We start from the raw sequence: 17,472 nt of genomic DNA on the forward strand, positions 1-17,472 counted from the left end.
TTTATTAGAATTCTTTGAAGAAGTAACAAGGTAGGATAGATGAAGAAGGAGTAGTGAATACACTTGTTTTCCATAAAGCATTTGATAACTTACAACACATTAGGCTACTTAATGAGATAAGAGCCCATGCTATTAGGTGTAGACTTTAATATATATAGAGGATTGGGTAATTAATGGAAGACAAAGTTGGGGTTCGGGGACATTTTCAGGATTGCAACCTGTAATTAGTGAAGTCCCCTGGGATTAGTGCTGGGGCCGCAATTAGTTACAAAAAATCAATGACTTGTATGAGGGAAGTGATTGTACTATTGTTTTGAAATGACATTGTTCCATAAAACAAGTTTGTTGCATTTAAATTTCAGTAGCTTTAAAATTGGTGCAGTCGGTTAACATTCATTTGTGTCTTTTTTGATCACTACAGGGCCTTCAACTATAACGTGGACTATTTCCTAATGAGGGGTCACATCAGACTAGAAACATTAACTCTGATTTTCTCTTCATAGATGCTGCTAGACCTGCTGAGTTTCTCCAGCATTTTCTGTTCTTGTCTCGGAATTCCAGCATTTGCAGTAATTTCCTTTTATAAAATGTTTCCTCTTTTGTTTTATTTGTCAATCGTTTGACTATATCCATTCAAAGATCGAATTACAGCCTTATATATTTTGGGTGGAGAGTTGAAGAACTGAACCATTAGACTATATTTAGTTATTACTATATTTGTAATTTTCAGTGTGAGATTTGTGATTTATGGAAATAAGTTGTGAAGACAGTATGAAACAACTAAGGGATACAAGTGAATGGACAAAGGTATAACAAATAGACAACAATGAAGAAGATGTGAAATTGTTAATTTTCCCATAAGCAATAAAAAAGTTTTGTGAAAAAGTGATTGCAAAGCTTTGAGATGCCATGGGATATGGGTGTCCTAGTGTGTGAAATACAGAAGTCTAGTATGCAAGTGGAGCAAGTAACTCAGAAAAGAATGCTATTGTTTATTGCAAGGGCAATCAAATACAAAAGTAGGGAAGTTATGCTTCAATTTCACAGAGCATTGGTGAGACCAGATCTAGAGTACTTGTACTTGCGCCCACTATTGTTTTCCTAATTTAAGAAAAGAAATAAATGCAAATGAAGCATTTTAGAGAAGATTTACAAGACTGACACCTGGAAAGGACAAGTTGTTTCGTGGAAAACTGTTTAACAGGCGAGACTTCTATCTGTTGGAGTTTAGGGGAGTAAAAGGTGACTTAATTGAAACCTAGATTATCCTGAAGTGTCTTGACAGTGTGGATGTGAAGAATCTAGAACTGGGGATCACTGTTTATGCATAAGCGATTGCCAAGCTTAAGGACAATCATTTTTCTCATTGATGGTTATGAGTATTTGAAACTCCCCTCCTGAAAAGGAGTTAGAAGCAAAGTCTTTGAATTTTTTTTAAGGCAGTGGTAGATTGATTCTTGATTAGAGGATGAGACGTTATCACCAGTAGGAGGGAATGTTGAATAATTAGATCAGGCATGCTGTTATTCAATGGTGGAGCAAGCTTGAGGGGCTGAGTGGCCCACGTTTGATTCTAATGTGTATGGTTGTATGTTAAATAATGGTTCTTCTAGGTGTAGTGCAGTTGATTCCTTGCAACTCAGTGATTTTCATGTAGCGAAAATGTTTTTAAACATTTTAGCCTACTCAGTACTGCAGTTGATAGGGATGTGTTTTTACCTGAAAATATGGTTAATTGGCAAACATCTTTCCACATAATAAGCCTGCATTTCATTTTGGCCTATCTCCTACTTACGCTGAATGCTATGTTCCATATTTACAATGTGGGTCTTTTATTCTGAGTAAGATAACTCAATTTTTAAAATATATGCATCCACCAGTTACCTCTGAAGACTGCACATTTCTAACCTTTAAAGAGGATAAAGATTTCAATATAACATTTAGTCTCAGCAGTTCTAACTTGGCCCTGTGTGTGTGTGTGTGTGTGTGTTATACACACACATAGGGCCAAGTTAGAACTGCTGAAACTAAATGTTATATTGAAATCTTTTTCCTGTTTCAAGGTTGGAGACGTGTAGTCTTAAGAGGTAACTGGTAACTCTTGATGTTAGGGTATGATATTTAAATGCTTATAGTTGTAGTAGTTACGCTTTTGAGTTTTTTTATGTAATTCTAAAATTTTATTCTTTCAATTTTTTTTAGGCTGTCCTTTATAATGACAGATCTGTCTTGGAGAATCACCATTCTGCTGCTGCATGGAACTTGTTTATGTCTAGTTCAGAGTTCAACTTTTTGGCAAATCTGGATCATGTTGAGTTCAAACGTTTTCGTTTCTTAGTGATTGAAGCAATCCTTGCGACTGATTTGAAAAAGCATTTTGATTTCCTTGCTGAGTTTAACTCAAAGGTTTGTAAGGCAGGGCTGTCCTAATTGACAAAATAGCCATGCCATCTTTTATTTGACATATTTTGTACAGGCAATCAAATTTTATTTAATATTTACTAGTCAGATCGGAACAATGGAGAATGTGTTGATTATATTAAAACAAAGTACATATATTGCTTCAAATTTTCCAAGACCCAATCAGCAGAGGCTGAACATCGACTGCACATGCATGTTAGGAACCCCTTGGTAACGTCCATCAATATTGCAGAAGAAGTTCAACATGTGGGCAATTCTTCTGGTCCGTGGGATTGCCTGCATTTGTTTCTGACTCTGAGTCGGACACTTCGGATGGTTTGAAGCTATGTACCTGAACTGTTACTCAGGAAATGTTAGACATGAAAATCTAGTCTAACTGCTTGTTAGCTACAGAACTGGCATCCATCTACACATCTCAACCATCCCACTACTCACCATTGACCAACCCTGGGATTGCACTGCCAACTACCGCCTCTCCCAGTTGCCAAAAACTTACAGTCTCCCCCCCCCCCCCGCCAAAAATACACAACTAGCATGTTTAACACGCTGACTAATCCCCAGCAGAATCGAACGATCCACACTATCATCCACGACTCCTGTAACTAGACCTGACAATATCCCAGCACCCAACTACCCACTGATGCAAGGTGCATGCACCTTGCGACTGGACCCATTCACTTATTCATCCACTCACCCATTTTCTAGTATTCAGGCAGGACATTTAAGCTTAGCATATTGCAGGTATTGCTGTAAAGTGTTTCGACTTCTCTGACCTACAGCGTTCCGACAGAACCCAAATAGTCATTATTGGGATGGCAGGGTGTGAAACATCCAGCATGAACTGCTGAACAGCATCCATTTTGTGGAAAGTTTGAGTGGAACAGCATTTCAAAAATGATTGCTGCTTCTTAGAAGAACCATACCATTGAGTTTTGAACCTTGTTGGAAAAGTTGATGCCGATATATCTCTTCTGTTTTTGCCAATCTTGTTGTGCTTTTCTTTCCATAAGTTTCAAGGGTGATGATTGTTGCTGTGCTTTGTTGTAAGTCATCATCTTTCTCTTATCTTGAAAAGTGGCTGTTCTTTACGTATGAACTTAAACTGATGAAGTTAGTTGCACTGTTTGCCTGTAAAAGCTAGTGGTGCTGAGTCAAATCTTGACCTTGTTCATTATCCACATCACCGTTGTGATTGGATAAAATGGTTAGTGATCATGAGTGGAAACTCTAGGTTCATGTTCCCCTCTAATTGCTAAGACTGTTACTAAGTTGTTTTGTTAAGAGTTCAGTTAAACCAACACTGAACAGGAATTGAACCTGGGGCCATCTGTTCTAAATGCTGTGCACCCACACCAGGTTTTATGTTTACTTTGTAGAACATTGAGAGTGTGTTCAATAGCCTTTATCTAATTAATGAGAAATGCAGTAAGACAAAAATATTTTTAAAAAATACCATGTTCCAAAAATGTTTTGCTGTCTATTTAATACATGTTTTATTTTAAATTTTGAGAATGCAGTGATAAATTGTAGCTGTGGAAAGTTATACTGGCATTGTTTGCTGTCTCGAAGCAGGTAAATGAAGTCAATAATCCAGGAATTGATTGGACCAATGAAAACGATCGCCTGTTAGTGTGCCAGGTGTGCATAAAACTGGCTGATATCAATGGCCCCGCAAAGATGAGGGAGTTGCATCTGCAGTGGACAGAAGGCATTGTCAATGAATTCTATGAGCAGGTTTCAGTTTTTTTTCTTTCAAGAAAGTATATACTGGAGGTCTATCCTCATTATGAATGATTTTGCATTCTAAATGGATTACTGCATTTAAATTTCGTATTGCCCTAATAGTGACCATTTGATTTCTAGAGTCTGTGTATTTTTATTGTGTGGTACAAAAGCAATTAATAGAAACTAAATAGATTTGGAATAATCTTTCACAAATTGCTACTTTCAACTTGAGGTTCATCACAAATTTTCATAAAATATAAATCCCTTTAATCCTAATACTGGAAGATTTCTGATAATATTTTATGCTATACAGGGAGATGAAGAAGCAAGCCTTGGGTTACCCATTAGCCCTTTCATGGACCGGTCTTCGCCTCAGCTAGCTAAGCTGCAGGAATCTTTCATTACGCATATTGTAGGTCCCCTGTGTAATTCCTATGCTGCTGCAGGATTACTACCAGGTCAGTGGGCGGATGATGATGATACTGATCCAGAATGTGGTGAGGATGATGATGCAGAAGATTTAGAAACTGAAGATGAAATAGATGATGAGGACCTTGATATTCCAACAAGTAAGTATTTTAACTTTTAAATTCTGAACAATGGTGAAGATAAATGCTACATTTGTCGTGTACTGTTAGTTAGATGGTTACAGCTTGTGGCTTTCACATAAAATATGAGGGTTCGGTCACAGTATTTTATTCATATAATCTTTGATTCCTTCCTAATTAAAAATCTGTCAACCTTGTATACTTAATGACCTATCTTCAACACCTCTGCAGTAAATAATTCCACAGATTCACTACCCTCTGAGGGCAGAAATTCCTCTTTGTATATCTTAAATGGGTGGCCACTTAGTTTGAGATTATGATCTTTAGATTTCAGAGATTAGACTCTCCCACAAGTGGAAACAGCCTCTCCACATCCACCCTGTCAAGCCTCCTAAGAATCTTATACCTTTGGACCAGAAGCTTTAGGGTCATGTTCCACATCAGGATAAGAAATCCGAGAAAGTGTCTCATAACACATTGAAATAGGTTTATTTAAAACAATGCTGCATTTTCCTATGTGACAAATAAGGCTTCACGTTGTTGGAAATTTGGTGATCTAAGTTGAAGTTGTATCATATAGTACAATTACAGCATTTAGAAAGCATCTGGATGGATACGTGATTAGGAGAGTTTAAAAGAATATGGACCAAATGCAAGCAAATGGGACGAGATTAATTTAAGATGTCTGTTCGGCAGAGATGAGTTGGACCAAGGGGTCTGTTTCTATGCTGTACATCTCTATGACTGTATACGCATTGTGGCTTGTTACTGTTAGCAAACTTGTTAAAGTAGTCTGTTTGTAATTGTTCCAAATAAGTTATATGGATTTTATTGAGTGCAAGTAGATCAAGAACAACGAACGTAAGAAATATATACACTAATTTTGGTTAGTAACAATGACGGCAAAAACATTTAGCAATTTTAATTTGCCTTTTTACTTGTAGGGCAGGGGAAGAAACGAAAAGGAAGGCGGAGAATCTTCTGCCCGATTTTGCATCACCTCACAGAAAATCATAACCTGTGGAAGAAAGTCATTGAAGAGGAGGAACATGAACAGCAATGCAAGTCAGAGTTAAATATACAACAAACAGATAACGCATCTTTACCTCAAACTTCAGATGAAATCCAGGTAATTGAAGAAGCAGATGAAGAGGAAGAGAGACAACAAGGGGAGGAGAGACAGTGCTGAGAAGAGAAGATGCAGTGCTAATTAAACAATATATTAAAGCCTCACTCTGCTGATACCAGAGACTGATATACTTCTTTGTTAAAAGGCCTTAATACTGTGAGAGGATTCTAGCACTCAGCAGAATCCCACTCATATGCACTTTCACCCATGGAAAAATTCGTGTATACCATGGAACAAAGCCCTTGTGCCCTGTGGTGTCCAAATGTTTTCATGTTGATGCTGCCTTTCAGAATGAAGAGTGCTCAGTTTCCATGTGGTACTGGAGGATGTTGTAAAAACTTCAGCTTAGCAACTGCTGTTACCAAAGTGAATTACAAGTTTACTGTGTTCCGTTAGTAAGGAAGAAGGTGGACTTTAAAAGCACGTATCAGATGTCCAGCATCTATATCAGGTGGACTTGAAAATTATGGATTGTGTATGTAGCAATTCAGAATGGAGCACTGCAGTAAAGAGCCTTGTTGTAAGGGCCCCTGATTTTTTTTTCTCTGAAAGTATCTGCTTTAATGCAGGTAAAATCTGTGTAGAATCCTTGTCTCATTATTTGACTGCAGAAAAGAATGTTAGTGACTAAAAATTCTAGCTGCATCATTTTTTTTGATGCTTTTTAATGTACAATTTGCCTTGTTAGGTTTTGCCTTTCTTGTGCAGGAAGTAACCAGAAATGCACAGTGGCCAAGCATTTCAGTTTGCCCGAACATAATTGTTCTGTAATAGAACAGTGGAGTAATGTTAATGATGAAGGGATTTTTAATGTTATAGTTCTTTTCTCACTGCAACTCAGGATCCATGCTAAGATAAGTGAAGCAATGCCATTGAAATTATGCAGGTTGAAAGAAAAAACAGTTGATGTAATTAACATGTTATTTTGAGTCTACTTTTGTTTGGGAAATTCATCTGGTCTTTCATGTCACATACCATACACAGACTTTCTCACTTATATATCCACATTGCTAATAATATGTGTTCGTTATTGCACATTGTGAGTCTGAAAGGTTACTGTGTATTGCAATCAGTATACCTTGAAAATGTAGTAAAATACTTGCCAATATGATTTCTATGTTGGAGTATGTCATACATATAGTATGTAGTTCTATTTTTTTTCACAGTAGAAATTCTAGACATTCCACAAGGGCATCATACCTACTCAGAACTATTTATCTGCAAACTCATCCAGTGTAAATATGGTTGCAAAGAAGATGCATGTACAGCTTTTACACGATATTTGTAAGTTAGTTTAGGCTGCAGGTATGTAATTTTCTTATGCAGACTGTACAAATAGCTCCTGGAATGGTTGTGCACATTTTTAATACCAAACAAGTGTTTTTAGTCATGCACAGATTGATGCCTACATTATATAAAAACTTAATTCATCTGAAAATATTTGTATTAATAACGGATTGTATCAAAATGCATTTTGTATACCTTTGCGGATGATGCGAGTAGTAGGTCTGTAAATACCATGAATAGCAAGAGATTTCAACTCATCACTGTCAGCAGGAATAAGGCTTCGCATAGCCATGGGAGCATTTTATCACTCCTTAATTTCTGCAACAATGTGTTTGTGTGCCTTTTCTCAGCCACTTACAATGTTAACGCACTAAACCTCAAATTGTCACATTGGCCATGAAATGAATGCCATGCTCTTTGTCCTATTGTCTGTAATAGATCAGAAATCTTAAGTCAGTGCGCCAATAATATGCATGTTACGTAACCAAGTACATTACCCCAGTGACTGATAATATTGATAAAACAAGGGAGAGGCAGAAATATAAAGGTACTGTACTTGATTGATAAAAGAAGGAAATGTTGAGCAAACTGAATGCTCCAAACATGGTTGTTAGATCTTTTATAAGCTGTGCACTAGATGTTAAAAATATGAACACATCCCAACATACTGTATGTAATTTATTCCATTAAAATACTTGTTATTTTGTGTGTATGGGTATATATGTTAATATATACACATTTTATATATATATATTATATATAAAAGCACACATTTGTTCTGTCGTGTCCAATATTAGTAGCAATGTCTGTCTAACAGACAACCTTGGTGTTTAAACATTTTGCATCTTGTGTTTAAATACTTATTTTTAAAAATGTGACTAGGCAAACACTTTTGTTTTTCAGACAATAGTACAGAAAACTGCTACATCTTCTGTTTTGTATTTATCAGTAGTTAGAGCAATCTACTTGCTCTATAAATTAGTGTATAATTTTTGTAATTGTTTTCAGTGGATTTTTAAAATACTGCCGACCATGTGGTTAACTTACAGCATTTTTAAACAAACAGTAATATGGTACAATTTGCATCAATTTCTTGCCTTGTGTTTGCTAAAGTTGTTCTCGCTCTGGAAATATATTTTTTTTAAAACTCTGTGGAGAGTATTTTGTGTCCTTTTGCTTTAATTTTTTACCTCCCTTTTTTACTTTTCAAGAAAATAGTTACTACATGGAGTTCAGAAATTGAGTTAATCAACCCTGTATCAAAAGGATAACATTGGTTGTGAGATTGCATTTTTACTTAGTAAATTTGGTTAGCAATTTGCTTTTAGAAATCATTTGGCATTGCCTGATACATCATAGAACACAAATATATAGTAACAAGCAACATGTTTGAAAACTTTTTTATTTGTCTTATTTTCCAAGGTTTGTGGTTCACACCAGTCAATGGATATTTTGTTTGTCTTTTCTTTTTACAAGTTAATTCAGTTCTGTTGATAAATTATTCTAAATAATAAACTCTACTGCTTTCCACCTAAAAATCATCTTCACTTTTTAAAAATGCAAACTGTGAGAATTCCACAAAAATAGTCATCTTCTAGATGATACCTTCCTTTTAATCAAACTTCATGGTAGCCACAATTGATTTATTTTTCTAATTTCATCAGCAGCAAATGTATCACCTGTACAGAGAAGTTTATTATTGTGCTCTATTGATTCCTTTTTTTTTCTTATTTTCAGCTCAGGGTCTCATTCTGCTGCTTAAATGTGCAGAGAAGAGGTTTTCTTCAAGTTACTGAAATTTTTATTGCTTGCTTCAAGCCTGGCAAGGTGGCTTTCACCATTTATTGGATGTATTTTTATTTTGAATCATCAACTCCTCTTAGCTTTGATTAAATCTGCCTCAGCCATCAACGAAAGCCAGCTTTCAGATTTGAAAATCATAGACCTTTTTAATGATTAACTCGTGGCATCTATTTCATCTACACATTACTTTTGCAACATAGAATTAATTCTTAATGTCCAGATTTTATTGATTTAGATGACTGTTCGTAGCTAAAAGGATGTCAACAGCCAGTCTGTTAAAATGCACAAATGTACTACAGAGAATAACCCAGTTCTCTACTTTCATGAACATAGTTGAACATTGCTAACAAATGTTCTCTATGGTAGTCTGTTTCTGACTCTGACCTGGAACAACATTGATCTAAGTTAGGAAAGGACTTTTTTTCGATCTTAGTAGAACCAATGGGCACTTCTACAAACTACAGGCAATCATCAACTCCAAGGAAAGAATGTTATTTTTGTAAAAGGGCTGCTGGAATATGATTTCAAATATCAGCATTCCTAGAAAATTGGAAGACTGAGGGTTGGGTTCCTGCGCATTATCTCACTCTTTATAAGCACAAAACATTCCTAAGGTTCACGGAGTTGGCACAAATCTGGTTCTCAGTCCAAAGTGCTCTCCAGATAAACTGATTAACCTGCATCAATAAGTCAGCAAGCCTACTGATTCAAGAAGCCAATCAGATCTGGCATAGTGATATGCAGTTGTTTCCTGCTAACACAGTTCCTCAGAGTACTGGCTCAGAGGAACAAAGATTTAACAGACCTTCAGAGGGGACCCTTCGTATTAAAGGTGCATATTGAGAATACACAATCTGTTTGTCCATTATAATCACGATAACTTAAACCTTTCAAAGCATAATGGCAAGCAAATTTATATACAAGTATTTCCAGATTATTATATTAGGTTATTGCAAGGCTTTCCCAACGACCAAAGTGTCTGTCAGTAATGGTTGTTTGTGACCATCCCGTGGCATCTCTACTGATTTTAAAGAAATGATGTGCAGATTGCATTCTTTGGTTTCTATGTTGGATTTTAAATGATTTGTTGATTTGTATTCTTTCGAGTTTAGGCTTCTAATGCCTAGAATTCTAGCATGAAAAGAAACATATTATTCCAGCAACACCCTGAAGATATCTACTTGGCTGTGTTGATAATTTACAAGATTAAATGCTTCAGGACTGTAATTTTACACCAGTCTAAAGATATATGTGAAACCTTTGTCACTATTACCAGTTTTTTTTGTTGTCTTGATAAATTGCCAGCAGATGGAAGTTGAACCTTTTTTTGAAAATTCATTCATGTTATTTGGACATTCTTAGGAAGGTCTGCATTTATTCTTCATTCTTGATTGTTCTACGGTGGTGAGCTGCTGCTGCAGTTCATATGGTGTGTCCTTAGCACTGTTCATTGGGGAATTCTTGGATTGTGACCCAGCAACAACAAGGAATAGATGTATTTATAAAACAGAACATTGTGTTACTTGGAGATGAATGTAGTGCCCTTATTCTTTTAGGTGGTAGAGTTTACAAGTGTAGAAAGTGCAGTTGACAGGTTGCTGCCGTTCATCTTTTAAATGGTACATTTAACTGGGGTGATAATGTGCCAGTGGTGGAAGTGGTGAATGTTTAAGGTCCATGATGGGTTGCCAGTCAAGAAGAATGGTTTATTATGCACATTTCCAGGCACTTGGGGTGTATGTCTTCACAGATTTCACTTGTGCATTATTGATGGCTTTGTGAAGTTAAAAGGTCAGTTATTTGCTGTGGGATTCTTGCTGTCTACACTACTGTAATAAGAACAATGTTCAATGTTAAGTTCCTGGTCAATGGTAAGCACCCAAGAGGATAAACATAAAGGATTTGGTGATAGTAATACTATCGTATGTCATACTTAGATTTTCTCTTTTTGCAAAAGGTCATTGCTAGTTTGGTAATTACTGTTGCTAATTACTCAAAGGTAAGGCTGACTTTTGTTAGCAGACCTTGATACATTATCGATACAGGTTTCCTCACATACTGAAGCATTGCATTCATCGGGGAAAGTTCCACTTCCAAAGTTATTGAGGGAAGATCATTGAAGCTGCTGAAGATTCCTGGGCCAAAGATACTTCTCAGAAGAACTCCGGCAGTGTCCTCGGGCTGAGATGATTGGCTTACAACAACTAGGACTTTCTTCCTTGGTATGATTCCAACCAATAGTGTGTTTTACCCCAGACTTAAGGTTTGCTTGGGCTCCCTGATGCCAAACATTGTCAAAAACTATTTTAGTGCCCAGGCCAGTCATTCTGAACTTGTCTCTGAAATTCTGCTCTTGCATCCATGTTTAGATAAAGGTTATATTCACACTTGGAGCTAAGTGGATATCTGGCAGTACTTGAACTGAGCATTGTTGAACGGGTTATTCATGAGTAAATGTCACTTGGTAATATTGTTGCTGATATCTTTTTGATTCAGTAGTAGAACAAAGGGGTAGTAATTTGCCAGATTGGATCTGTCCTGCATTTTGTGAACAGCATGTGTCCTGGCAGATTTTCTGATTTGTCAGCTAGACACCAGTGCTGTTGCTTGGCTGGAGGTACAGTTAGTTATAAAACACAAGTCTTCCAACCCTGCAGATGGGACATTGCCAGCACCCATAGCCTTGGCTACATCTATTGCATATGGCTGTTTTTGATATTAAATGGAGTGAGTCTTATTGGTCTGGCATCAATAAAGTTGGGAACCTTAGGAGAAAGATTAGAATTGGTTTACTTAAACCCCTGTTTGTAGGTTGCAAACATTTTGGCTTTGTCTTTTGCACTGACTCGCTGAGCTCATCGTCACTGAGAATGGGAATGCTCATGAATCCTCATTTAGTTGTTTAATCGGTCATCTCCACTCACAACCAGATGTGACAGAATTGTAGTGCTAATCAATTGGTTTTGGGGTTTGCTTAGCTCTGCTACATGTTATTTCTGGTATTGCAGAATGCATGTAGTTCTGTTGTAGCCTCACCTGGTTGGCATCTTAAATTAATTATGTATTGTGCTGCTTCTCGCAGCAGGCTGTCTTTTGCTTGTAAGTTTGATAATAGTGGTAAAGCTTTTTTTGGGCCATGAAGTTATACATTTTGCTGAAATACATTGTTGCTGCTGATGGCCCACAGCACTGTTTAGAGGTGCTAGATCTGTTCTAAGTTGTACTGTTTAGCACAGTGGTAATGTTGCACAGCTTAGTGGATGATGTAAGGATGGGGCTTTGTCTCCTTGAGACTGTGCGATGGTCATTATCATTATCGTTAATACCTGGAGCAAATTTTCCTTTGATGTATAGGATCTCGAGAACAATATCAAGATTATTTGACTCCTCTTGTGGGCTTTCTTACACCCTGGCTCAGGCCTGTTCTGGCAGTGTGCCTTTCAGGGCTGTGCCTGTTCTATCAGAATGCTTATTGTACGATTCTTGGTGATAAACATTTAGAGTCCACCATCCAGATTGCATTCTGTGCCTTTACTTCCCTTATTGGTTCTGACAAAGGTGTGTTCAACATGGATGGTGAAGGTGATGATTCTGTGCTGGGTATTAACTTTGGAGAAATCACATCTTCACGATGAAGCATTTAAATAATACCAGATAAATACAAATGACGCAGGCTTTGTGCACTATATACGATTGAAATGCTTGCTATTGTCATTTATGTCATTAGATTCTTCAGGGAATATTGTATGCAAATTGAGCGTTTATTTGTTAAAATCCACTGATCCTGACTTTTCCAGTTTTCACAAAATATGATCTGGAATCTGAAAACTTAATTGCTATATTCTTGACAGGCATTCCCCCTTGTGCTCCCACAATGGCTAAGAAGAGAGTCCTGTTGTTGGTTATGACTGTAACCTCATATCTTTTGTAATTTACTAAGTGCATTGTTGAGATTTTTAATCAAGAATGCAGGAATGAGCTATGTCAAACCATTTGCAAAACTGTTGGAATTTACCTTATTTCAGTGCTATTTCATCAATAGGTTAACAGTATTAATAAAAACGAAGGAATTATTCAAACAATAATTGGTATTCACAGGAGTGTGCATTTTTAAAGGTAAATATCGTGTAACAGAAGGTTAAAAATATTGTAAGTGAGCAACAGGGTAATGCTGTCAAAATTATTTAAGGTCACAACTGAAAGTTATCTGCACAGTTATTTACGAATACGTTTTATAATCAACTCTGAATTTAAGTGATTACAGATAGCTTCTGCTTCAGTGAGCTATTTAAGCCAAGCTTGGGGCCATGTGACAAATATCCATCTGACCTGGGAAAACATGGTAGCTACTGTCATGTTTAGCATCTTTTAAAATCCAATAATATGTCCATTTTGTGTGGTCAGGCAATATCATAGTTAAGTAATTTTTCATATTATTTGTAACTTGCGGAATCTCCCAATCAACTTGTGAAAAATCTAGAACAGAAATCTGGAAACATGATTTAATGGGAAAACGTGGAAAATTATTGCAGAATATAAAGTTTTTGATATCTCAAGGATGAACATTTATTGGTCTAATAAAATTAAGTAGATTTATATTGATATGTGGAAGCGCTGTCCAAAACCAGTGGATCACATTTAAATAAAGAACTGAAAGAACTTCAGATGCTGTAAATCAGGAACAAAAACAGAAGTTGCTGAAAAGCTCAGCAGGTCTGGCAGCATCTCTGAAGAAAAGAAATCAGGAGTTAATGTTTTGAATCCGGTGACACTTCCTGAGAAAAATCACCTTTCCTGTTGCTCTAATGCTGCCTGGCCTGCTGTGTTCCTTCAGCTCCACACTTTTTGTTATATATGACTCCAGCATCTGCAGTACTTGCTATCTCGGATCTCAAAGCAAGATGTGCGAGTACAGCTATAACAATAGTAAATGTCTCAATGAAAAATCATCGGGTCTGTCCTGTCCACAGAAAGTAGAACAATTCCAATGTGGCCACTTAACATCCCATCAGTCTACACTCCATGTTCAAAGTGATGAAGAGTGCTGTTGACTATCTCATTGCCAGTCTTGGCACTTGCTCAACAATAACCTGTTTACTGACACTCAGTTTAGGTTCCTCTGGGCCCACACAACTTCTGTCTATATGATGCCATGGTCCAAATGTAATTTAAACAGTTACTGAGAGTAGAGTAGTTGCCTTGGGTGTCAAGGCACAGTGTGACTGAGTTGTCCTCAGGGAGTACAAGAAATTGAAAGTAGATGCAAATTGCAGAAAACTTGTACCCAACAGAAAAGAAAATGTTTTTGATAGTTGAAGGTGAATCAAGTCAGCTATAGGTTAACACTGTAGACGCTTCTCAGGATAGTGTTCAACCGTAGTGTAGGCCCAACCATGTTCAGCAGTTTCATCAATGACAGTGCCTCCGTCCTGAGGTCAGAAGTGTGATGCTTGCTGGTGACTGTGCAATGTTCAGCAGAATCCAGACTTCCTCACATGCTGAAACAGTCTGTCTCAAAATTCAGCTAAACTTGTACATCATCCAGACTTGGACTGATAAGTGGCTTGGAACATTCATAGCAACCTAGCAACACCATTTGCAAAAAGAAAAAAATTAATCATTTGTCTTTGACATTCAATGACGTTACTGTTGCTGAATACCCCACCATAACCCAATAGGGTTGATCATTGTCCAAAAGCTGAAGTGGACCAAATATATAAATAATGTGACTACCAGATGAGGTCTGAGACTAGGAATTCTGCAATGGGTAACTTGGCACCTGCCTCCACAAAACAGCATACAAGACAGGAATTTGATACTAACCAGGATTGGCACCCAATCGAGCAGCCTCAGTATTCACTACCTTCACTACAAACACACATGGTAGCATTGTGTGCCAGCAACTAGATGTACTGCAACGACTTACCATGGGTCCTTAAACAGCAGTCCAAACATGTGACCTATGGCAAGAACAAGCACAACAGACACATGTTGTATGCATACATTTCCTTACAGACAGTGCACCTTCAAGGACTTGACGTGCTGTGTATATACAAAGTTGTGATAGCTTAGAGAACCATAGCAGGACTGGCAGCCAGTGTGTATATAAATCTTTCAGTCTGCAGTAATGTATATTTCAAAACATATTTTTACTATTTTAAATCAACTAACTGATGGAATTCATCAATCCCTAATGAAAGATTGGTTATTAAATCATGACATAGAAAACAATGGTGGAAAAAGTGCTGATGATTTTGGATACTGTGTGTCTGTGTGTGCTGGGGGAGGGAGGTGTGGGGAAATGTCCTCAGGGGAAAGCAACAGCAGAAGCCAGATCAGTGGCACTGTGGCTCTGCAGTACAGCAGAGATGGTTAAGTTGAAGGCTAATGGTAATCATAGGAGACTTCTATAGTCAGGGACACAGGCATTTCAGTGGCTGCGACTGAGATTCCAGGATGGTGGTGTATTGCCTTCCTGGTGCTAGGGTGAAGGTTGGCTGTAAGGGGGCACAACACGTTCTGGAAGGCATGAGCAGCTGGAAGTTGTGATCTGTATTGATACTAATGACATAGGTGGGAAGAGAGATGAAACAAAAACAAAGTTGCTGGAAAAGCTCAACAAGTCTGGTAGCATCTGTGAAGGAAAAAACAGAGTTAACATTTTGGGTCCGGTGACCCGTCCTCAGAATGGAGGAGGAAAATGTCAACATCAGAAACATCAGCATCTGCAGCAGATAATTCAAGAAACGTTTGCTGAACTGAAAGAAAAATGGGAGACCACTTTCTTCTGAAGTAGTGGGGCAAAAATCTCAGCCCTCTGCAATGGAGATAAAAGTGAAAGTTAAAGAAGGAAAGTCTGAATAACAACTTGGGTAAATCCAAACTTAGGAATGATATTAAGATGAAGGCAGGGTGTATGAATTGGAAGGGGATACAGGCTAAATGCTGGCAATTGGGACTAGCTTAATTTAGGATATCTGGTTGGCATGGACAAAGAATCTGTTCTGTTCTGTACGTCTGTATGGCTCTTAAGTTCTTAGGAGATATCTCTGCTCAGCTCAATCATTTAAGGGCTGAAAAAGAAAGGAAGGAATCGGGATGGGTTACATGTTTTGTATCATTAAATTAATCAAAAGGCTGCCTGTTTACAGGAAGGTCTGGAGTATGTATGCTGTTCTGGCTAACTTACCGAAGGAAGAATGTACTTGCCATAGAGTGTGGTGTAACTGTTGATTCCAGAAATAGGTTGTTTTTTGAGGAGGCAATGAGTAGACAGAACTTGTATTCTCTCAATTTTAGAAGAATAGAACATTACAGCACAGTACAGGCCCTTCAGCCCTCGATGTTGTGCTGACCTGTCATACCGATCTGAAGCCCATCTAACCTACACTATTCCATGTACGTCCATATGCGTGTCCAATGATGACTTAAATGTACTTAAAGTTGGTGAATCTACTACCGTTGCAGGCAAAGCGTTCCATTCCCTTACTACTCTCTGAGTAAAGAAACTACCTCTGACGTCTGTCCTATATCTTTCACCCCTCAATTTAAAGCTATGCCCCCTTGTGCTCGCTGTCACCATCCTAGGAAAAAGGCTCTCCCTATCCACCCTACCTAACCCTCTGATTATTATGTCATATGTTGAATGATTCGCAATGAAGGAAACAAAATTCTTAAACCGGTAAGGTTAGAAATATATGTGTGCTTACAATCTAAGATAAAGTGGAATGTGGAAGAGTTGGGATGTTTCTGGATTGAAGAGACTTTGTCCTGTGATTTCTCGGGAACAAAAGGTCAAACAGAACTGTGGGTTATCTGTTTTTTTTACTGGAAAAGCAAGTTTAATTTTCAGAGGAGTCCAATAAAACTTTCATGAGAGATGAGGTAAAATTTAAGGTGGTGCGTAATTTCTGCACAATCAAACTTTTTTAAAAGTAACACAAGATCTGTACTGTTTAGTGTCTAGCATCAGCTTTTGGACTGAAATTGAGGCATATTTTCACAGACTTGAATGTATTCGAGAAATTTGCAAGGAAAAGCAGAGGCCTCTCTCTTTGTCAGTAAGAGACAAAGTAAACCGTATGAAAGGTCTCAGTGAAGTATTTATGAAACCTGATGAAATTTCAAAAATAAGGTTCCGAACCACTACCCATCTGAATCTAACATTAGCCTGAAGATCTTGCACCATTCTGTTACGATCAGCAATCTGAACTTGTCAACAGAGAATTGGAGGAAGTTGGAGAAGTAAATCAATTCTGTCATCTGAATTTGTATCCCTCACCACAGGAGTTTTGTTCCTTGTCTTTTTAAAAAAAACTCATAATATTTCTGCAGAGAAGAGTTGTCTTGTCTTCATAAATATCTGTGTTTCGAATCCAGGGGATGTCGTTTAATTCTGAGCAGTAGTTTGGTTAACCGTTTTTCCAACTTGTTTGAAAAAAATCTTGCTATTGAAAAAAACGTTATTTTCGAATTAATTATAGAAGCCTACTGGACGTTTATTTTACTCTGGATAGCATTGCATAAACTAGACAAATTGACTATTTTGGTAATTAAATA

General features: G+C 37.4%; 1 protein-coding gene across 3 annotated transcripts in view; it reads left to right on the forward strand.

The window, feature by feature from the left end:
- Nucleotides 1–13,064, forward strand: part of pde3b (phosphodiesterase 3B) — a 248,370-nt gene extending 235,306 nt beyond the window's left edge. For 2 of the 3 annotated variants that reach the window (XM_048545839.2, XM_048545841.2), the window contains exons 13-16: nucleotides 2,203–2,406; nucleotides 3,991–4,155; nucleotides 4,460–4,715; nucleotides 5,639–13,064. In XM_048545839.2, the coding sequence (XP_048401796.1) occupies nucleotides 2,203–2,406; nucleotides 3,991–4,155; nucleotides 4,460–4,715; nucleotides 5,639–5,883 (870 nt within the window). In that variant the 3' untranslated portion in view covers nucleotides 5,884–13,064. The remainder of the gene's footprint in view (nucleotides 1–2,202; nucleotides 2,407–3,990; nucleotides 4,156–4,459; nucleotides 4,716–5,638) is intronic. The other variant, XM_048545840.2, reaches the window with a different exon arrangement.
- The last annotated feature ends 4,408 nt before the right edge of the window (nucleotides 13,065–17,472 follow it).

This window comes from Stegostoma tigrinum, chromosome 17 (genome assembly GCF_030684315.1).
Source record: "Stegostoma tigrinum isolate sSteTig4 chromosome 17, sSteTig4.hap1, whole genome shotgun sequence".
In the NCBI taxonomy this organism is placed as follows: Eukaryota; Metazoa; Chordata; class Chondrichthyes; order Orectolobiformes; family Stegostomatidae; genus Stegostoma; species Stegostoma tigrinum.